The 23,392-nt window shown below is 44.7% G+C and overlaps 1 protein-coding gene across 3 annotated transcripts; it reads left to right on the forward strand.

Annotated features, from left to right (window-relative positions):
• Positions 1–8,698: 8,698 nt before the first annotated feature.
• Positions 8,699–22,786, forward strand: LRIF1 (ligand dependent nuclear receptor interacting factor 1). 3 transcript variants are annotated; one of them, XM_039698530.1, is made up of 5 exons: positions 10,418–10,542; positions 14,173–14,243; positions 16,332–17,856; positions 19,204–19,479; positions 20,701–22,786. In XM_039698530.1, the coding sequence occupies exons 3-5, from the start codon at positions 16,345–16,347 to the stop codon at positions 21,169–21,171; spliced, it is 2,259 nt and encodes a 752-aa protein (XP_039554464.1). In that variant the 5' UTR covers positions 10,418–10,542; positions 14,173–14,243; positions 16,332–16,344; the 3' UTR covers positions 21,172–22,786. The 3 variants fall into 3 exon arrangements, with proteins under 3 accessions (XP_039554465.1, XP_039554463.1, XP_039554464.1); XM_039698531.1 differs by lacking the exons at positions 10,418–10,542; positions 14,173–14,243 and adding an exon at positions 8,699–8,795; XM_039698529.1 differs by lacking the exon at positions 14,173–14,243 and having other exon boundaries at positions 10,413–10,542.
• The last annotated feature ends 606 nt before the right edge of the window (positions 22,787–23,392 follow it).

Below are 23,392 nucleotides of genomic sequence, written 5' to 3' on the forward strand. Positions count from 1 at the left end.
CTGTGGGAACACCGCTTACACCAGGTTACCCAGAGACTGGATGGGGAGTTGCACCATAGGGGTCATCAAACCAGCCTTTTTCCTATTACCTAAGAAATCAGGAGCACACTTAGGAGTCCCGGTATATGATGACTTACGGAAGGATAATAGAAAGAAAAGAGATGTAATTGACATGGGAGGTACACAAGTATGGAGAAGTAAAGTATGGACTCCAGAAGAAATTATTCAAACATATGGGCCAGCCACATGGGCTCAGGATGGATCCTGGGGCTACCGTACCCCTATCTATATGTTAAATAGGATAATCAGGCTCCAAGCAGTACTGGAAAAAGTTTCAAATCGAACAGCGCTAGCATTCGAACATATAAGTGAACAATTGTCCCAAACGAGAACAGTAATTTATCAAATTAGGTTGGCGGTAGACTACTTATTGGCAGATGAAGGAGGAATATGTGGAAAATTCAACTCATCTGAGTGCTGCTTGGAGATTGACGATAAAAGTACAGTAATAAAAAATATATCTAAGGAAATCCGCAAACTGGCCTATGTTGGAAATGAGGAATGGACACCTCTAATAAATAGTAACTGGTGGGATGAGTTCTGGTCCTTTAAAGGAACATGGTGGAAAAAGGCTGCGTTTATAACCATCTGTTCAATAACCGGTTTGGTGTTTTTACCTTGTCTGTTCCCTTGTCTAGTCAAAATACTAACTTCCACGGTCCAAGCAAGTATTCGACGTCTCGAAGTAAGTAATCAAAAACAAGCAAAAATAATGTTAACGGAAAGCCAGAAGCCAAACCATGAGACGGCAAAAGAGATATATAATAAATATCAAACACTCAGGAAATTTTATTTCCAAAAGCAGGAAACAGCAAACTGGTGCGAGCATCAGCCCGATCAAAGGAATAGAGGGGGGAGTTGTGATGGACAAGTTTATAAGTTAAGGTCATTGAAAGTGTTACTGTTAATGTGAAGTTGCAATAAGTTAAGTGTGTTAATTATGTTGTTGTTAAAATGTAAAACCTTTAATGTTACTGTTGACCTGAAGTTGTAATAAGCAAAGTCATTGTTACGATGTTAAACCTGTTAGTTACCTCCACTGTTAATCCCCTCATTTCACACCTACCCTTGTTACCTCCGTCAAGTGCTGCCTCCACTGCTCTCTAAAATGGTGCCGAGAAAATCTCCCTGGGAAACATGCAAATTAAGGGGAAGTCAAGGGAATCTGACTAAAGACCCTAAAACCAACAAACTAAAACCAAAATTTAAGAAACTAAGTGAAAGGTTCCGCTGGCAAAAAGTACTCCCATTCAATTAGTGAGGTTTTAAAAATCACTATAACCTAAACAGAACAGAGTCAGAGTGAGGACGCTAGACTTCGAGCCAGGCAGTCGACTTCCTAGGCACGCTCGTGAGGACGGAAGCCCCAGTTCTGCTGTGCAGCAAAACTGCGTCACCTCCTCCCCTGCGTCGCTACAGGGAGCAGTGGCGGTGTGCACGACCCCTCGGGCCCCCACCCAGAGCTGATCCTTTAATAAAGGCATTAAAAAAGGAGAAAGATCTCCTGCCCGATTTATTTCACCCTAGTCTGTCCCGGCCACTAGAATACTCAGACCGAGACTATTTGCTAGGTTATTTTCCACCCACCTCTGAGGCAAAACAAAATCTAAAGGAAAAACACCCAATAATCACTGGCGGGAGGGGTGGTTTGAACATTGCGCACTCGCCTCCCCTGATCCCCGGGAGTCACCCCCACCCAACTTCAGGGTACCGCAGTCGGGTCCGTCCCGGCCACTGGAATACTCACGAAACCCAAGATTCTTGGAAACGAAACTCTCGGAAGTGGTCCTGGATCTGGGGAAAGCTCCTCTCATGGCTGGAACGGAGAGGGTTGGCTTTCCCGCCTGCCAGGAGCTGCAGCAACCAGAAAATGCGTGAAATCACCGGCGGCGCTTGTCGGAGCACGAACTTCACTCAGCAGGGCCGTCCGTGCACCCTGCAGACAGTCCTGTCCGTGGGGTCTGCACCTCGCCTTGTGCGCCAAAGTGATGCTGCGCCCCGGTCACGGGAGGCGATTGGGGCCCGCGTCAGGAGTGGCCGTGCCCTGTCTGTGCCGCCGGCGGGCAGGGTCACAGTTTGGCTGGCTCAGAACGCGGGTTCAACGCCTAAAGAATTCATGGCAAAGGAATAAAGAAGGGCCTGGTGCTTGCCTTTCCGAGCTGCTTTTATTTCTCTCCCGCGTGGGGATGGTGCCATCGCGGTTTCTCTCCTGTGAGGATGGCGCTGTCGCTGGCGCCGCTCGGCTTTGGCAGCGCGGCTTTGGCAGCACGGCTTTGGCAGCGCGGTTTTGGCAGCGCGGCTTTGGCAGCACGGCTTTCCAGCCCACAGCTGGATAAAAACATCATGGAATGGGTGAGCAACTGGCTCACAGGTCAGGCAGAAAGGGTAACAATAACTGAGGTGACATCAGACTGGGACCTGTTACTATTGGGGTTCTACAGGTCTCCACCCTCAGCTCTGTGCTCTTCAACACGTTCAGAAATGACTTGTATGCAGCACTGGAAGGGATACTGAGCAAGTTCACAGATGATACAAATCTGGGAAGGAGCTGTTGACTCCCTCAGAGGCAGGGAGGCCCTGCAGAGAGATCTCAACAAATTAGAGGTGAGCAATCACCAAAAATATGAAGTTAAACAAGGGAAGATGCTGAATTCTGCACCTGGAGTGGGGCAAACCTGGATGTATGGACAGAATGGGGAATGAGAGGCTGGAAAGCAGAGCCTGGAAAGGGACCCAGAGGTCCTGGTCAACGGCAAGTCGGATCTGAGCCAGCAGTGCTCTGGTAGCTAGGAGGGACATCCCTGTCCTGGGGGACATCAGGCCCAGCATTGATGGCTGGGCACGGAGGGGATTGTTCTGCTCTGCTCTGGGCTGAGGCATCCTCACCTTGAGTGCTGGGGGCACTTTTGGCCACCACAAGATAAAAAAGACATTAAGCTGTTAGCATCCAAAGGAGGGAAACTAAGATGCTAAAGAGCCTTGAGGGGAAGACATATGAGGAGCAGCTGAGGGCACTTGCTCTGTTCAGCTGGAGGAGACTGACAGGAGACTAATCACAGTTACAATTTCCATGTGAAGGGAAGAGGCAAGCACTGATCCCTTCTCTGTGGTGACCAGGGACAGAACCAGAAGGAATGGCTGGATCCCGGAGTGTCAGCGGAGGTTTAGATTGCATATCAGGGAAAGGTTCTTCCCCCAGAGGGTGCTGGGCACTGACCAGACTCCCCAGGGAATGGACACGGCCCCAAGGCTGCCAGAGCTCCAGGAGTGTTTGGACAGTGCTCTCAGGCATGCACAGAGTGGGATTGTTGGGGTGTCTGTGCAGGGACAGGAGTTGGACTCTTCTTGTGGGTCCTTTCCAATGCAGGACATTCTGTGGTTCTGTGAAATAAAGACAGAAAAGAGGAAGGAAGAGAACAAGTACAGAGTCTCACTAGTCCTTAGATCCCACCTTGTTCCTGGAGTTGGGCTTGTGAGAAAAAGTGAAAGAGAGGAAAAAGAATCACAGAATCACAGAATCACAGAATAGTGAGGTTGGAAGAGACCTCTAAGATCATCAAGTCCAACCTGTGCCCTAACATCTCAACTAGACTATAGCACCAAGTGCCATGTCCAGTCTTTTTTTAAACACATCCAGAGATGGTGATTCCACCACCTCCCTGGGAAGACAATTCCAGTGCTTTATTATTCTTTCAGTGAAAAATTTTTTCCTAATATCCAACCTGTACCTTCCCTGACGTAGCTTGAGATTCCAGGAGTGTGCTGTGGGAGACAGTATCAAAGGCCTTGCTGAAGTCTAAATAGACAACATCCACAGCCTTTCCTGCATCCATCAGACGAGTTACCTGGTCATAGAAGGAGACCAGGTTGGTCAGACATGACCTACCCTTCATAAACCCATGCTGACTCGGTCTGATACCCCGGCCATCTTGTAAGTGCTGTGTGATAGCACTTAGTATGAACCGTTCCATTATCTTACCTGGTACTGAGGTCAGGCTAACTGGCCTGTAATTACCAGGATCCTCCTTCCCACCTTTTTTGTAAACAGGTGTCACATTGGCCAGTTTCCAATCATCTGGAACCTCACCAGTGAGCCACGACTCCTGGTAAATGATGGAGAGCGGCTTGGCAACCTCATCTGCCAGCTCCCTCATCACCCTAGGGTGGATCCCATCTGGTCCCATTGATTTATAAATATCCAAGAGAACCAGGTGGCCCAATCCACTCCCTTTATAGTTAAGCTGGTGCAGCCTTTTATGTGAATTAGGTTTTCTGTTCTGTTTTATTCACAAATGCACAGCCAACCCTTTGAGTCCTCCTCAAGAGGGGGGACTGAGCATGAGTCTCTGGGAGTTGGCTCAGCTCCACAGGACCTTCTGTGATCACACCTTTCCTATTGTGACAGTCACAATGTCTTAGATAAATCATGCTAGTGCCTGATCTTCTCAGGGGACCTGATGAAAAAGGAGGTTCAGGGAGAACCTTCTGGCTCTGAAACAACTCCCTGGCAGGAGGGGGCAGCCAGGTGGAGTCAGGCTCTGCTCCCAGGGAACAGGGACAGGACAAAAGGAAAAAACCTCCAGCTGTGCCAAGGAGGTTTAGTTTGGATATTGGGAAAAATTTCTTCATAGAAAGGGTGCTCAGACTCTGGCTCAGGCTACCGAGGGCACAGGTAGAATCACCATCCCTGGAGAGGTTCAGGGGATATAGTTTAGTGGTGGCTTTGGCAGTGCTGGTTAACAATTGGTCTTAATGATCTTAGAGGGCTTCTCCAACCAAAATGATTCCATGATTCAGTGATTCTGGGTTGTGACTGGGATTACAGCTGTTGTAGAAAAATGGAAAGAGGTTTGCAAACATGAGTTTGGGCATAAGCAAATCCCATTGACAAGTTGCTGGCACAGAATTACTCACAAGGGCTTGTAAAGGCTCCCTTCTGGGCTGAAATGGTGGAGTGTCTCTCCAGGTAACCTCTTGATGCAGCCCAAGGGTTGGATCAATGTAGGATCATCTCAGAGCAGTGACATGGACAGACTGTGAGTGGTCATAGTGCCTTTGCCTGGTGTCACATGCCAGACACTCTTCTCAAGTGTCCCCATGACACCTCTCTCTGTGTAAGCCCACCACTGGTTTCATGGCAGGTTCCAAACTCAGTCTTAGTTTATAAAGGAATAGTAATTCTAAAGAATATAAGTTTTTAGGTGTATCAGGAACCACAAAGATCAGAAGATGGTCTAAACCTCTGTGTCTTGGACCTCAAGATGTGCCATAAGAGGTTCAAGTTGGACATGAGGAAGAATTTCTTCATGGAAAGGGTGGTCAGACATTAGAAGGGGCTGCCCAGGGAGGTTTGGAGTCTCCATCCCTGGAGGTATCCAAGGAATACCTGGACGTGGGACTCAATGCTCTGAGCTGGCTGATAAGGTGGAGACCATTCACAGGTTGGAGTCAATGATCTTGGGGGTCTTTTCCAATCTGAATGATTCCAGGATTCTGTGGATGACTTTACAACTCAAGTCTTTGCCTGGATCATGCTGTACATAAAATAGGAGGAGGATGATTGGGTTGGGTGTAAATTACCCTAGTGAGGAGGAAGACCTTAGAGAGAATCAGTGGGTGACTCAGGTGACTCTGCTTTTGCCCTTCCCAGCTGAGTATGCCTTCTTGGTAACATTTTGCATACAATTATTATTACCCATGTTAGCACATCGTTATTAATATGGTGGTTGTTGCTGTTGATCATCATCATCATCATCATCATTCTGTTGGTGCTGGTGCATATTATCAATGGCAATTCCAAGCCCGTATTTCTGTTGTTTCAGAACTGAATTCCTACTGTTTGCGAATCCGTGTCTTTGAAAGTCCATATGTAACTGGACCAGACTTGTGGTGCCCAGGTGGTCATCGGAAATTTAACCCAGCTGTTCCCAGCCCCTCTGAGGACCAGTTGGGACACGGGGATTGTTTTCTGCCAAATTGCTATAATCCCCACATGACACCAATAACTGTCATGGGCAAATACTTGATGTTGGAAAAAATAATTTATTGCAAATTAAAATATGTTTGGATGTTGAGAAACCAAGACAAGATTTAAACCACTTTTTTCCCAGGCTCAGTTTCACATCCCCAACTCCTCCCTTTCCCTCTAGCCTGGGCAGTGCAGTGGAGATGGGGAATGGGGGATGTGATCAGTGTATATAAACTCCCATCTGCTCATTCTTCCTTGCATTTCTCCTTCTCCGGGGTGGGTACTTCATGGGATGGATGTGGTTTCTTCAGGACACACCCACCTTCTCCTGTATTACCCCAACACCCCGTTGTTACCACAATCTGGACATTCACAAATCCAGAGAGTTTTGACTCATTCTCTAGCTTGGGGTGGAGGAGGGAATTGGGGCTCCATTGGTCCTAGAGTAATTGTCCTTGGACATTTTCAAGGAGTGACTGCTTGTGGCACTCAGTGGTCTTGTCCAGCTGGTGACTGGTCACAGGTTGGACTTGATGGTCTTGGCAATCTTTTTCAACCTAAATGATTCTGTGATCCTGGTCATGGGGCAAGAGAGAGGACAGAATATGAAAGGGTCTTTCAGTCTGTTCCCAAGGAGCAACATGAAAATCAGTGGCAAGAATCTCCCAAGCAGTTTTGTAACATCTCAGAATCCCAGAACCCCAGAATGGTTTGGTTTGGGAGGGACTTTAAAGCTCATCCTGTCCCACCCCCTGCCATGGGCAGGGACACCTTCCACAATCCCAGGGTGCTCCAAGCCCATCCATCCTGGCCTGGGAAGTTGGGGTGTGGACTGGCATCGTCCTGGTTCACCATCCGAGCCACACGGGCTCATCCCTGCCAAGGAAGAAGAATGAGCCTGGCCACACAGATGGAGGGACACAGCTGCCAAAGCTGTTCCTCCACATGTGAAGGGCAGCCAAATGTGTCCCCAGCATTCCGTGTCGCTTGGGCAATTTATGGCTGGTGAAAGCAAAATTCTACCAGGTGATTTTGAAACTCTTCCCTTCCATGGAATAGAGAGTCTGACACTGGAAATCATGGAATCGCTGAGATGGGAAAAATCCTCCAGGATGATCGAGTCCAACCTGTGACCAATCCCCACCTTGTCAGCCTGATAAATTTCACCAATATAATAAATATAATAAATATTATATGATATGTTATATTATGTGATATAATATAATATAATATAATATAATATGTAATATGTAATATAATATAATATAATATAATATAATATAATATAATATGTAATATGTAATATTATATAATATGTAATATTATATAATGTATTATATATCTAATATTTCCGTCACATATAAACACCTTTAGTATATGTATTTATACACTTGTATACACATACATTTATGCCTATAGGCCCATGTGTTTATAGTCTCAGACACCCTTTTATCCTAACGTTACACCACAGAGAACTTAACAATACATAATGTGATTTGTGTTATTTTCTATATGTATTTATACACTTGTATACACATACATTTATGCCTATAGGCCCATGTGTTTATAGTCTCAGACACCCTTTTATCCTAACGTTACACCACAGAGAACTTAACAATACATAATGTGATTTGTGTTATTTTCACTCTCTCACCGTTTTATACACACACACATATTTATACTTTACAAATGCACACACTCCCAGGCACTCTTTCATTTCTCTGTGTAACTTTAATAACCCAAAATATATAACAAAATGCACAAGATATTTTATATCTGCCGTGTGTTATGTAGTGTATTATTTGTACTTATATTTACTGTTACATCCCACAGTGTCATGGTATTGTTTCCTGTTGGGTACTACACTTGTTGCTATATTACAACTTTATCTATAATTATATATTACATATATATATATATATATATACATATATGTATAAATGTATATATATGTCACAGTCTCACACAGTCTCCTTTTTCATACACATGCATATTTGTAGTCTGTGCAGCCTCAGATGCCCCTTTTCATAGTGTGTATATAACATAATACAAACATGCATTTACTTCATGTAACCTATAGTACGGATTATATAAAATGTAAGAGCATAATAACAACAATAAATTTTCATTATATTTGATTACGTCATTATTTATGACTCGTATTTCAATTTATTATTTTACCACGATTAATATAATTGCATCAATACAATATTAGATGATCTGTTTTGTCATTCATGTTATATATTACATAACACCTGTTACAAGTGACGCCCACAGGCAGCACGCAGCGCTTCTCACCTGCATTCACCGTCCTCTCTGTGACAGACCCCTGCCCTCGCATGATTACAACACACATTTGCATATGTAAATTGCCCATGCAAACGCCGGCCCGCGCTCAGTGGCGCCGTCCCGTGGCTCCCGCCCACCGGAACCAGCCGTGCCGGAGCCGTGCCGGTACCGGTACCGGGGGCGGGGCCGGGGGCGGGGCCAGTGCCAGGGGCGGTGCCAGGACCCTCCGGCCCCGCCCCGCCCGTTTCCGCCCGCACCGGAAGCGCCGCCACCGCGGTGCCGCTCGCGGCCGCCGGTCGGCGCCACTTCCCGGAAGCGGCGTCCCGGAAGCGGCGGTGTGAGGGGCGGGGCGGGCGGAAGTGACGCGCATGCGGAGCCGCGGCGGGGCCGTGCCGCCATGTCGCGGAGCCCCGAGCGGCGGCCGCAGTTGTGAGTACGGGCGGGCCCGGGGCTCCGCCTCGCAGGGACGCCCCGCCAGGTACGGTCCCGCCGCTCCCCGCCCTGCCGGGACCTGTGGGCGGAAATGGGAGGGCGGCGGCCTCGGCGGGACTGGCGGGGGGCGGGGAGGGCGTCGTCCTGTTCGCTCCTATCCCCTCCATTCCTTTATTATCCCTTCCTTTCCCGTCTCTTTCTTATCTCGTTCTGTCCTGTGCTTTTCCTCTATTTTGAAACTCTTCCCTTCCATGGAATAGAGAGTCTGACACTGGAAATCATGGAATCGCTGAGATGGGAAAAATCCTCCAGGATGATCGAGTCCAACCTGTGACCAATCCCCACCTTGTCAGCCTGATAAATTTCACCAATATAATAAATATAATAAATATGATATGATATCTTATATTATGCGATATAATATAATATGTAATATTGAATATGTAATATAATATAATATAATATAATATTACATATTATATAATATGTAATATTATATAATGTATTATATATCTAATATTTCCGTCACATATAAACACCTTTAGTATATGTATTTATACACTTGTATACACATACATTTATGCCTATAGGCCCATGTGTTTATAGTCTCAGACACCCTTTTATCCTAACGTTACACCACAGAGAACTTAACAATACATAATGTGATTTGTGTTATTTTCACTCTCTCACCGTTTTATACACACACACGTATTTATACTTTATAAATGCACACACTCCCAGGCACTCTTTCATTTCTCTGTGTAACTTTAATAACCCAAAATATATAACAAAATGCACAAGATATTTTATATCTGCCGTGTGTTATGTAGTGTATTATTTGTACTTATATTTACTGTTACATCCCACAGTGTCATGGTATTGTTTCCTGTTGGGTACTACACTTGTTGCTATATTACAACTTTATCTATAATTATATATTACATATATATATATATATATGTATAAATGTATATATATGTCACAGTCTCACACAGTCTCCTTTTTCATACACATGCATATTTGTAGTCTGTGCAGCCTCAGATGCCCCTTTTCATAGTGTGTATATAACATAATACAAACATGCATTTACTTCATGTAACCTATAGTACGGATTATATAAAATGTAAGAGCATAATAACAACAATAAATTTTCATTATATTTGATTACGTCATTATTTATGACTCGTATTTCAATTTATTATTTTACCACGATTAATATAATTGCATCAATACAATATTAGATGATCTGTTTTGTCATTCATGTTATATATTACATAACACCTGTTACAAGTGACGCCCACAGGCAGCACGCAGCGCTTCTCACCTGCATTCACCGTCCTCTCTGTGACAGACCCCTGCCCTCGCATGATTACAACACACATTTGCATATGTAAATTGCCCATGCAAACGCCGGCCCGCGCTCAGTGGCGCCGTCCCGTGGCTCCCGCCCACCGGAACCAGCCGTGCCGGAGCCGTGCCGGTACCGGTACCGGGGGCGGGGCCGGGGGCGGGGCCAGTGCCAGGGGCGGTGCCAGGACCCTCCGGCCCCGCCCCGCCCGTTTCCGCCCGCACCGGAAGCGCCGCCACCGCGGTGCCGCTCGCGGCCGCCGGTCGGCGCCACTTCCCGGAAGCGGCGTCCCGGAAGCGGCGGTGTGAGGGGCGGGGCGGGCGGAAGTGACGCGCATGCGGAGCCGCGGCGGGGCCGTGCCGCCATGTCGCGGAGCCCCGAGCGGCGGCCGCAGTTGTGAGTACGGGCGGGCCCGGGGCTCCGCCTCGCAGGGACGCCCCGCCAGGTACGGTCCCGCCGCTCCCCGCCCTGCCGGGACCTGTGGGCGGAAATGGGAGGGCGGCGGCCTCGGCGGGACTGGCGGGGGGCGGGGAGGGCGTCGTCCTGTTCGCTCCTATCCCCTCCATTCCTTTATTATCCCTTCCTTTCCCGTCTCTTTCTTATCTCGTTCTGTCCTGTGCTTTTCCTTCCTCTCCTCTCCTCTCCTCTCCTCTCCTCTCCTCTCCTCCTTTTCCCGTTCCCATTCCACCGGAGCGGAGCGGACTGGGGACAGTTTCAGCTCCTTCCGCGCGCGGTGCCGTCTCCGGCCTGACGCCGCTTGTGTTTCGGTTGTGTTTCGGTTGTGTTTCGGTTGCGTTTCGCTTGTGTTTCGGTTGTGTTTCGGTTGTGTTTTGGTGCCGCGGGCTCTTGCTCTTTGTTGTCACTGCTGCCACATCGCGGTGACGGTGGTGTGTGCTGGAGGTAGCCGGGAAAGGGGGAGTGAGGATGTGAGAGGAATTGAACCTTGTACAGTCATGGAATTATTTCCGTTGGAAAAGCTCTTAAAGATCAGTGAGTCCAACCATTCCCGCAGCACTGCTGCATTCACCCCAAGCCCATGTCCCCAAGTGCCTCATCCACTCGTTTTTTTAAACATTTCCATGGATGGTGCCTCCACCTCTGCCTTGAGAAGCCGTTTCTGATGCTTGGCCACCCTTTCCTTGAAGAAATTTTCCCCAATATCCAACCTGAACCTCCTCTGGCACAGTGTGAGGCCATTCACTCTCCTCCAGTCCCTGTTCCCAGGGAGCAGAGCCCACCTCCCCCGCAGCTCCCCGCTCCTGTCAGGAGTTGTGCAGAGCCAGAAGGTCCCCCCTGAGCCTCCTTTTCTCCAGGCTGAGCCCCTTCCCAGCTCCCTCAGCCACTCTGGGGCTCCAGACCCTTCCCCACCCTGATCTCTTCCCTGGGGCAGTTTCACTGGTCGGGTCCCTCGTTAGGATCAGACCACGAAGAGTGGCTGTGCTGGGCTGTGCTGGCTGGGATCGTGCTGAGGAAATGCTCCGGGCTGCCCAGCTCTCTGTGCCTCCGCTCCTGCTGGAGCTCAGCAGGCCCAGTGGCTCCTGATACCTCTCCTGTCTCTCAGGAGTTCTCAGGGTGCTTTGTGTGTTCAGGGATGAGGTCTGGGTGGTTTCTGCATCCCGGGGCTGCCAGGGGATCCATGCTGGGTGTTTGTGATGGTCACAGATTCTACCAGAGGTTTTGTGGCGGAGGAGGTTCGGTCACGGATCAGGAGAGCTGGGGTTGATAGTAGAGCACAGGAGGTGTTTCCTGGCAGTTTGCACATCCACAGTTATCTCTGTTCCAGGGAATACTACACAGTGGATGAAAAGAGTTCCCGGAAACAAGTACTGTCAAAGAGAAAGTGTTTTTTCTGCCATTGTGGAAAGCTTCTGGTTTAGGATAAAACCTCAGATCATGAGATGGCTTGAACTGAAATTCTGGTCAGGATTTCTCCAAATTCAACATCAATTTCTTGATTTCCTTTAGATGATGATAATAATGGTGGTTATTGTATATTATCTAGATTATATCTATGTTACTATGTATTTATTATTATCATTACTATTATTATTTTATTGCAATTTTCAAATAATCCATGGAATGAATGCAGCTCTATAAAATAAATATGTATCAACTACTATCAATTAATGTTACTTTGTCCCTGGGTGCATGTTTCCAATTGATGATAAATAGTTCCTTTGCCACTTCTTGGATGCAGTTGAACCCATTAAAATAAATTCTTTCGGTTCTCTGGAGTGGCCCATAGTGCCTGGTTATTTATTCAAATTTGTAGATGAAAGTTGTGCCTAAAGGAACAGTTGGGAGTGAAGGCAGATGAAAAAGTAGCTCATTGTTCCTTGTGACAACTTTGCAGGAAAATTGAGCCAGTCTGTCTCTTTGGTCTCTACTGATGCATTTTTTAATGCCACTGTCAGGATTTCTGTGGGAATCATGTGCTGGTGTTTGCACTGGATTTGGTAAATGTATTTATTTGGCAAAACCAAATATTCCTATTTCCTGAAAATATTCTGTGGATGTTTTGTTTAATGCCAGCATAAAGGACAGAAGGTGAATGTTTGCATACTCAGTATTTTGTGTTTTGGGCTGCTCACTGAGAGTAATGAACAGAGAGAGAAGTTGGGACAGTAAAACTGATGTGTCTGGTCAAGAAAACAGGAATTTTGGTGAACTGAAGGAAATGTAGATTATTCTTTTTGTTTTTCTGTTTTGAAATAAGTAAGTAAAAAAAAAAAGTCTTCCAGGTTCTTTCTGTTCTCTTTGCTTTCCTGCCTTCTTTAATGCCACATCCATAGGAGGGTGTTGATGTTGTCACACACACACTGTTCACCAAAAGAAATCTCTTTTTTGGGTCAAAAAAATGTGATCTGGTTGACAGATCCCTCTGAGAATGTCAAAGAATTTTATTTGATTGTTTTTATTGAATTTGATAATTTCTCTGGTGATGCTGAAATATTTCTTCCAGTCCATCATTTTTTTTGGTCTTCTGTGAGCTTATTTCCCTCAAGGTTTGTTCATGGATCTGCCTTAGGCTTTTCTAAAGTATCATAACAACACAATTATTTTTGGGTGTTCTTATATGAGACTTGAGGAAGTTTATTCTTACGGGATTGGAAGTGAAGGAGGATGAAGAGGAGAAAAAAAACTCTACTTCACTAACTGTGGGAGAAGTCCCAAGGGACAGCCTGGCATGAAAGAGATTTCTTTATATATACATTTTTTTTTTTCTGGTTAGGAAAAGAAATTAATCTGTTCTTTAACCAAATTAATCTGACACCCTAAAAAGGGGATACTGAGGGAGTTTTTTTTCATTCTGCTTAAGACATTCTTAAAGATTCATTAATTCAAGGAAGCAGTGACCTTGAAGACTGATGCAAAACAAGTTCTAACTCTCTCTTCATCACTCAAAAATTTATGGGGACAGTGCTTTATTTTATTCTGGTAACATGAAACTTCCTCATGGTTGATTCTTTGTATCATCTGGGAAAAGCATTATGATGTGAAATTATTGTAATGAAGCCTTTTCAACTTAGCTAAAAAGACTTGCTGTGATTCTTTCCCTTCTCTGTCGAGTAAATATGTGTGAATTCCACTTCTTGGTATCTTGTTGGACTTTTCCTTCTCTCTTGCCTGTCCTTTAGCTTATTGTCATTCTCCAAACATGTAAATACCTGATATTTGTTTCAAGTTAAAGAACGTTGTTTCCCAGACATTTACAATTTCGGAACGTCTTGCTGTTTTTCATGGAAATAAAAAGCTACAGTTGCCTTCTGTAATCATTAAAAGCAGAATGATCTGAAATTCAGGCAAATGAGATTTTTTACTGGTGCTTTGCCCCCAGTCTACTTCTAAAGTTCCTGTATGTAGCACAGTCAAAACCACTTTTGAAGTCCGTTGAGCTGGAGGTGAATGGTGATTCCAGGTGGAATGAGGACGTGAGCGCTGGAAACTGCCAGAGGAACATATTGATACAAATATATCATCAGCTTATCTCTCCCTGTTTTTCTTGCTTCCTTTCCCTCTGATCTGCTCCCCCTCCTCTTGCGCAAAAGTTAGAAGTGTCCCCTTGCTTTGACAGGTGGAGGAACAAGCCTCTTTGGAGGTTTCTTCTTGGTGACATTTTGCAGCCCTAGTTAGTTGGGGGTGCAGGTAAGTGCCTGTTTCTCTGTTCAGCACTTCCACGTTTGTGGGACTTGCTGAAAAAATCTTTCCTATTTTGCCTTTACTTCTTATATGTAGAAGCAAAGTTGAGGCTGTAGATTATGAAGTTAGGAAAGAGTGTTGAGAGATTCAAAGCACAGAACAGACGAAGTGTTGTCCAGGAGCTGCTGCTGTTCCTCTTTTGCATTGTCAGTAGTGCTAGAAGGTTTCAAGTTCTCCAAAAGTCTTTTTTCTCTGCTTTAATCATGTTCAAACACACAAATACTTCTACTTCCTCTTTGTTTAAGCAAAACTGTTTTCTATCAGATTGTTGCCTGTCAGTGCTAGTCCATCTCAACTTTCATTTCTGATTCCAAAGCATCCAATGCCATTTTGCTCCTAAGCCCTTCAATGACAGCTTCTATTAGGAACTGTGTGATAAATTGCCCATATTTTAATTTTTGGTACCTTATAAACAATAGTACTGGAGAATTTCCTGCCCGCTGCACTGTTACCTCATGCAAAAATCTCAATTTTCACATATTTTGACCAGAAATGAGGCATTGTACCAAAATACTAGGTGTGGGAGTTAATTCCAAGGTCACAGCAAGGAAAGCTCTGTGTCCCTGACACCTTTGTGTGTTGGGCAGACAGTAGTGGGGTGTTCGTGTGAGTCCCCAGGGGAATGGGACCCCCAGCAGCAGCTGCCCAGCTTTGGGAGTGAAGAACATTCCTATGACTTCGCACTTGATGGGAAAAGGGAAAGGTTGGTTGACTCCTGAGCAGACACAGTGATGGGAGGCAAGACTGAGCTCTCCCAAGCACTGCTCCAAGCTGAGTCAGAAGCCCAAAAAGACAGAAAAAATTCTGGTTTCAAAACTACCTGACAGAAAGCAGAACACATCACTGATGTCATCAGGATGGGTCTGGCTATTCCCATGTTCATCTTCCTAAGGCGTTTATTGGTGTAGGAGGTCAGTGGTATGGAGCTGGTGCTCTTGGTTACTCCAGGTGGAGTTGGCAGCTCTGCCTTTTAATCACTCTGGATCTGCTGTCAGGAAACAACTTCCAGTGATTTGGTCTCCTCATTCCAGTGAGAGCAGCTCTGTTTACCCACACATGTCTGCAGTACTTTGGGCAGTAGATTGTTCTGCTCAGTCTAGGAGCTCTTTTGCCAGAGAGCTTGCTTTGGGCAAACTCCCCCGGAGTGGAAAAGTTTCTTTGTCTTGCCATGGACTCAGGAAATCTTGGCATTTGGAACAGTCACATCTAACTTACGTTCTGACAAATCTGTCTGTCTCTTGGTGAGTTCTTACCTTCACCTGCAAGAAATCTCTGTTTTCTCTTTGAGATGTCCCTAGTCCTGGTTCCATGTGTTCCTCCTTGGTTTTGAAGCCTTTTCCTTCCCAGACTTAGACTTCTGCTCTCAAAAATGTTTATAACCCAGTAGTATTTGAGGGTTTTCCATTTCTTTGAGGACAAACCACCTCTGGTCTGTATCTGCCTCAAGAATGGCTAGGCAGGTGCAATGGAGGCACAGGAGCCACCTGTTCCACAAGATAAACACATCCTACTTCCAAATTCCTTTGTTGTATCTGAAGTAATTTCTGCTTCCATCTTGCCATGCAACTACTCTGCCTGTATTTTCCTGAAGTGTTCCTGAAATTCATAGTTCATAGCTCTCAGGAAGGATATAAATAGTAACAGGGAGGTGGGAAAGGGAAGAATATAGCTTCTCCGGAAAATAGGGAGGTAGTGGTTTCATTTTCAAGATGGAAGGCCCCATGAGGGGAAGCAGAGGTAATGTGAGGTGTTTCCTGGGGTCTTTTAACTTACATTTAATCTGAAAAAGATGCCATTTATTTCTACTCTGGGGTTTTGAAGTTGGACACTATTTTCACACAGTCTGAGCTGGTCTGAAATGGAAACCCAGGTAGGTCAGTAGGAATCTCCTGAAGATTAGCTCAGGCATTTTCCAAGAGTTAATCTGCTTCAGCCCTGGGTGTAGAGTTCACTGATGCTCGTGAATTAAAGTACCTATGCTTATTCACTTACATTGCCTTTCATTTTTCTCTCCTTTCCCTTTTCTTTGTTAAGCATTACAGGCTGTATGTACCGAGTCATTCAGACAACGGGACCAGATGGAAAAAACCTTCTGAAATTGCTTCCCATTTCTAAAACTTCTGAAAGCTTTGTACCAATAGTTCAGTCTCCAGCCATGCCAAATAATTCTAACGCAAATGTTTCTAGCCCAGTCCATCTTACTTATAAGACACAGATTGGCAATACTGCTGCACCTTCATCTGTTAAGATACCGATTCTTCAGCCTCCTAATCCTGGAAAGATTATTCTTACGACGACATTAGACAAGCAGGAAAGTGCTAGGGCAGGTTCTGAAAAGGAAAGCTTGATTCCAAGTGCAGCTGCCAATGCCCAGAGCAGCTGTATGCCCATGGATGGAGTGTCCTTGCAGAACGTGGCCATCATGAGCTCTTCTCACCAGAGCAGCACAACCTACATGGTAATGAATACCAAACCCCTCCCAGTGACTGTCAAGTCTCCAGTGGTGCCTTCCGGACACCACCTCCAGATTCCAGCTGATGCAGAAGTGAAATCTGTCCCAGCGTCTCTTTTGCCACCTGCAGTACAGCAAAAAATCCTGGCAGCTGCAGCCGCCAATGTGTCTGGAGGGGCTGACAGTACAAAAACGCCGACGGTGATTTACGTGTCACCCGTAAACACAGTGAAAACCTCCCAAGTCCTGCCCAAGCACTTGCAGAGCTTTTGCCCCAAACCTGCCACGGAAGTTTCAAAGACACTGATAGTGACAGCTGCCCAAAAGGGATCTGGTTCTTCTCCTGAGCCAGTCACATCTGAGGGGCAGCAGTGCCAGCAAACTCCCATGAAATGGATTGTGCAAGAAACTGCCCCACTCTCAGCAGCTTGTCTTATCCCTGTAAAGTCTTCAAATAATGCGGCTTCCAAGATCCTGAAAACTTTGTCAGACACGAAGAATGTAGAAGTTAACCCTGCAAATATTTTGCCACTCTGTTCTAATGGTCCTGGTGGAAGCCAAACCAAAATCACACCTTTAAAAGATAATGCTCTGGTCATGTACAATGGGAAAATCTATTTATTGACCAAAAGAGGCTCTGATATTCTGTCAGCCCAGGCTGACAAACAGGCATCTTCCTCTTCTGATGCTTTACTTAAAAAGGAGACACCCAAGCAAATTGATTCTACTGAAGTCAATAAAATAACCAGTAAAGTGGTGAATCTGGTGTTTTCAAAAAGCAAAGGAGTGGTGCTATCTCAGAAAGACCCAAAACCGCGTACAGTTTCCAAAAGTTCGTCACCAGTTAGCTTAAGAAATGACTTAAAATCCACACCTGCAGCTCTGCTAACACCAAGTGCTAATCAGCAGGATCCCACTGTAAGCCAGAGACAGAGTTTGCCCTCCATCAAGAGCGTTTCTTGCAGTGAAGTGATCCCAGTTCCAGCAGTAGGGATGCAGGAAAGTGTGTGGCAAAATGGCAAAGATATGAGTCATTCCCCAAGAGCAGCGGGGGCTGTGTTACCTCAGGCTAAGCAGGAATGTGCTGTCAGTGAAGACTGGCCAAAGGTAATAAATCATAAATATGCTGCTCAGTGTCTGGTCAGTGGTTCTGTGGTCCTGGTTTTAGATGGATAAAATGACTTGATGAGTTCACACATTTTTGTAACCAGGTATCCTGGAAATGCTGCTCTTAAGGTTGGTTCTAGTCAATAAATGGCCTTTTTCCCAATAATTTTGCATTGTGCAAGTGCGAAATGCATAGAAAAGAAAGGGGCAGAGAAAGGGTGGTTTTCATTTCCTCCCAAGATAAATGGTCAGCAATAACTGAATTCCAGGGAGGCTGTTCATGGTTTGAGCTCTTAGATGTTGATACCACATGCTTACAGCACAACCTTAGGGCTGTAGGGGTGATGTAGGGTAGAAAAGGAGAAGTTTGTGGCTTCACAAGAGGAAAATAAGTTGGAAGAGCAGTTTGTCCTCCAGTGACAGCTCTGGCGTGACACTGTCAGCTCCAGACTGACAGCCATGGGCAGGAGCTGTGTTTCCTTCCTCCTCTGCCCTGGTGGGGAGTGTCCACCTCCTTCGCTCCTGGGCCCATGCCAGACAGAATGAACTCTTGAGATCCTTAGTGGCTGCATTGACATATTCTTTTACGGTCATAATGTTGAAAATATGTTAAAAGTTGTATGCCTCCATTCCTCAAACTCTCCACACAGGATTGGGGGTCATGTTTTTAGGAGCTTCAGAGTCATGAATGAATTTGTCTCCAAAGGAAAAAAAACCCGAAATTCGTTTATGTTGTTCAGGAAGAACAGAAATGTCAGCTGAGTGTATTTTTACAAATTTTAGACATTTAATTGTTGCAACTGACTGTAATACCTAGTTTTTTTTATTTTTTGTCACCTGAAAAATGGTTGAAATACCATTTATTTTCTTCAGTGCTGTGTGATGCTGAGTCTCAGCATTTGCTTTAACCTTGGTGAGAAATAGCTCAGCAAATTTGGTGTTCTTGTCCCTAAATTTGCAAAGTCCTGGATTGCAGAGTAAAGACACTACCTGCTCTTCCCTCCTCTTTCTTTGGTACTTTGAAAGAGTAGGACAAGTGATTCTAATGTTGCATCTTTTATTTTTGTGGTTTCTGGTTGGCCTGGACATTTTCGGGATATCCCACAATGTACTTGGGGTATTAATTAAAGAGTGTTAGACCTATGACAATTTGCATATAATTTATCAAAATTGGCTTATCTGTGTCACATGTTACCTGTGTTAAATGCAGTTCTTGGAGAATGGCAGACAAAATAAATGCTCACCTGTCTTTGTAGTACCTACTTTTTGTATAATATATGTTATCTATTTATAGATATATATAGTGAGAGAGTGATTTATGGCTCTCTCACTGTTTCTGTATTTCAGATGCAATGTGTAAAGATGGATTCACCGGGAAAGGTTATTCAAATGAAACACCAAGAGCACCCACACTGGAGACAATACTTGGAATTAAGGAAAAAATTTGGTCTATTTAAGGAGGAGAGAGTTTACCTTACAAGAATACCATCAAGGGCCTTCTGTGAGAATACAGAAGAAAGGGTTTGTTCCAATGACAGCTTGGAAAGGAAAAATGAGTCTTGCAGTTCATCCTCATTGGATGTGGAAATAATGAGTGATCATCAAGAATGTGTTGAAGAAAAGGTACCTGGGATTTTTCAGTGCTAAACACACTCAGAAAACAGCATATGTTTAGTCAATACAGAGCTGAAGGTGTTTGGAGCCTCCCACCTCTGTATTCACCAGGAGAGTCAGGAGTTGTTGGGATCTTTATGAGAATTGTTCCTAGAACTTGAGACTTCTGTATGACTCAAGCGCCCTCTAGGAATTTTTATTCTCAATTTTGGGTTTTGCTGGAGGAAACTTGAACAACAAATGCTTTTGAGAAGACTGTCCCTACTACTACGGTGATGGTCCTTGTTGGAATAGGGACCTGACCTCGGGATCCTGATTTATATTTAAGCCTCTGCAGATGGTTATGTTTTTGTAGCAGTGCAGTGGGTACAGGCAGAGGAATGGGTTTACTTGAAATTAAAAGAAATTTACTTGTGGATCTGTCCAATCTTTTGAATTACAAATGTTGTTACAAACTTTGTCATTGGTTGGGTAGTTCTGGAAGGAAGAACTTCCGTGTTAATGCATGGAAAAGATTTTATCCACTTAAGTATTTCTGTTCAGCTACATTTTCATCTGTGTGATTCCAGTCAACTCAATCAAAGGCTTTCTCAGGTTTACTAATTTTGTGCTAATAATTGAGCAGATCCATGGCTGCTATTAACATTAGCATTAACCCATCTCTTAGAAGTGTGCAGGACCAGGTTGGATGGAGCTTAGAGCGACCTGGTCTCATGGAAGGTGTCCTTGCCCATGGCAGGGGGTGGAATGGAATGGGATTTAAGGTCTCTTCCAACTCAAACCAGGATGTGATTCCATGATTCAAATAATAAAATGTCTATGAGGAATTTAGTCTGATAATGGACATTACTCCTCAGATTGAGGTTTTGGAAATGTAGACATGAAGAATTCTTCTACACTGTATTTTCCTATCAAATTAGAAAGTTTTTGTCTTGCAGTAGTGTTAACTTAAACAGCCACAGGAGGTGATGGATGTGGCCAGGAAAGGCAGATATGCAGCATTGACTAAGGAAGGAATTCAGTGTCTGGAATTACTAACTGGGAATCTTTGCTAGAAGAACATCAAACACAAAAATATGTTTGGTCCTTTGCTGAAAGGAACTTCTTCCAGGCAATAATTTTTAAAAGCTTGCAACAAATAACTTGTAGTTTGTGCTTAGAGAACTTGGTGTTATAATGTAACTGCTACTGAGTTTAACAAGTGAATTTTGTCTGTTTCTAACTCTGCAGATAATTGTGGATCTGGAAGAGGATTTGATTAGGAAAAGGAAAATAAAATCCTCACCTTTGTCAGACAGTGGCAAGAGGAGGAGAACTTCAGTCAAATCATCCACAAGTCCTAGTTTAGAAATCACCAGCTCAAGTTTCAGTGCACTTAAAAGGAGTGTTTCACCTGCACCAGCCTCACCACAGCCAAGTGTTCCCACTGGCTTCGTTGGAGTGTCCCAAGAGAGGGACTTGGAACAGGACACATTCCCCCAGTACAGTGACATTACCCACCCTGGGATTTCACTTTTAGTGACTTCTGAAGAGGATACTTCCATTCTGGAAGGTTCTTTCCGAGATGATGCTTTCCCTGTGGCTCCCCCAGACCTGGATGAAACGATACGGGATGAAAAAATCAAGCGACTGAAGCAGACCCTGCGGCAGCGGACCGCGGCGCTGGAGGAATTCCGGCAACGGGAAATGCAGCAGAGCTGAGACCCCTGCCCTGGGGATCCCAACCTTGTGCATCACCTCTTCAGTGATTTCAAGAGGAAATCCTTTGCTTAAATGAATATTTCTGGTAGATGGAATAACTAGAAGTTTAAGTATGTGTGTATTTACAGAACTGTAAGTTTTTGTTAAATGCCAGAAGTAAGAGACTTGACCATCAAATTCTACTTCTAGGACATGATCCAAGAGCACAGATAAAGGGCATTTTTACCAGCATATTCCCCATATTTTTAATTGAGGGGGTTCTGTATTAGTCTCAGCAAATAAACTTTCCCCTTTCGAATTCCATGGCCTGGCTCTTAGAACCCCAATGCAAATTGCAAACCCTAGCTGTAGATACTTTTTTGTTTGTTTTTCTCATGTGCATGAGAACTTCGATGTATTCCTGAGAACTGTTAATTTTCAGAAGAGGTCAACAGTCAGTGGTTAATAAATGCTAGTTAAATAATCTGGAAATTAGACTTTAGACAGTAGCAGTGCAGATACTTATATAAAACCTCTTGCAGATGTGAAGACATAGGCAGGAGAAGCCCTGTGACAGTTGCTTGGATTCATGGCTCTCTCTGTCATTATTGTGAGCCTTTATAAGGTCATGACCAGATGTGCAATGTGGAAATTTGGTTGTGGGGTTTTTTTTGAAGAGTGGGATGTATTTTTTTTAAACAGAATTCTGTTAATAATAATTTCTTGACGCTAAAAGACTTCTTTATCTGTCAGTGATATCTTTAACAATCCTCAATGAGTGTCTTTTAATATGTTGTTTAAACATGTCTCTTGCCACCTTCAGTTATGGTATCTTAGTTTGCCTTGTAGGAGGGGATGTGCCCTCAGACTGTCTTTACATCCTAAGTTTTGTAGAACTTTTTGTGTATTTCCCCACCACGCTCTGTTATATGTGTAGGGACACCTTTCCTTGTCTTCTGTTGTCATGTCTTTGATCATTGCAGTTCCTTCTGCAGTTTTTCAGTGTTCTCTCACCAAATAATAACTTTTTTGCCAGCAGAGTTTGTTATTGCTTTGTTCCTGTCTGTTTATATTTATTTTAAACATCACCACTCCTGGCAGAACTCTGTTGCAGATTTGTGTTCACTGAAGGCTTTTTTTTTTTACTGTCCTTACTTCTGGTTTTATTCCTATTTTGTTTAATTTTAATCAAATTTTCATCTGCAGGGTTTTCATTTATTATCCCACAGATGTCCAGTTTTTCTATAGGGTTTTGGTGGAGATGGATGCTTCTTGGAGAGCTGAGTTCCATATTCCTTACTTATTTAAGTTTTCACAGTGGGAAAAATTCCAATAGTTTGGAGAGGCAAGACAGCTTTTTACAAGGGAAGAAAAATGAAGTTCCTGCTCTGAAGAATCACAGAATCAGAGAATGGTTTGGGGTGTAAGGAATCTTAAAGCTCATCTCATTCTACCCCCTGCCGTGGGCAGGAACACCTTCCACTATCCCATGTTGCTCCAAGCCCCGTCCAACCTGGCCTGCAACACTTCCAGGGATGGGGAAAGCTTAAGCTAGACCAAGGTGATGGACCAGATGCACAGTGATGGGTGAGGAGGGAAAGTGAATAATGGAAATAAACTCTGCAGTGATTGAGATCACTTGATAGGAGGGAAGCGTGGTGGAACAAGCAAGTCAGGATGGAAGTGTGGTATCCATGGGCTCCCTATGTATGGAATGGGTGTTTTGGGACAGAACTGACTTTGGTCAATTCCCAGAGACCCGCCTGCTCCACTCACTCCCTTCCTGCGGGATGTGGGAAAATGGAAGAATGGAATTGTGGGTGGAGATAAAACCACTTGCACAAAAAGTAAAATCAGGAATTCAGTCACCACATCCTGTCAGCAGGCAGAAGATCAGCCATTTCCGGGGTCTCTGTGTGCACTGTATTCACTTGGAAGACAAATACTTTGACCAGAAATGTCCTTCCATCCTCCTGCTTTCATAAAAGCTTTTATTTGCTGAGCATGGCCTCCTGTGGTATGGAATATCCCTTTGATCAGTCTGGGAAGACTGTCCAGGCTGTGTCTCTTCCCAGTTTCTTGTCCATCCCCAAATTCCTGTCCATCCCAAGCCTGCTAGGGGGTGCACAGCAAGAGAAGGAAAACATCTGGATGTTGTGGGAACTCTTCTCAAAACACTGGTACGTGATCAGCAGTCTCCTCAAAACCCCAAACACGGCATGATGTGGAGCTACTGTGAAGG

Source organism: Passer montanus, unplaced genomic scaffold, assembly GCF_014805655.1.
Source record: "Passer montanus isolate IOZ18808 unplaced genomic scaffold, ASM1480565v1 scaffold127, whole genome shotgun sequence".
Classification (NCBI taxonomy): domain Eukaryota; kingdom Metazoa; phylum Chordata; class Aves; order Passeriformes; family Passeridae; genus Passer; species Passer montanus.

Bases quoted from the DNA above. Each gene is read 5' to 3' on its own strand.
- LRIF1 (XM_039698529.1), top strand. From the start codon at position 10,433: ATGCGGAGCCGCGGCGGGGCCGTGCCGCCATGTCGCGGAGCCCCGAGC. The intron at 10,543-16,331 runs GTACGGTCCCGC...TTCTTTGTTAAG, and splicing joins TCGCAGGGACGCCCCGCCAG to CATTACAGGCTGTATGTACC. The intron at 17,857-19,203 runs GTAATAAATCAT...TCTGTATTTCAG, and splicing joins TCAGTGAAGACTGGCCAAAG to ATGCAATGTGTAAAGATGGA.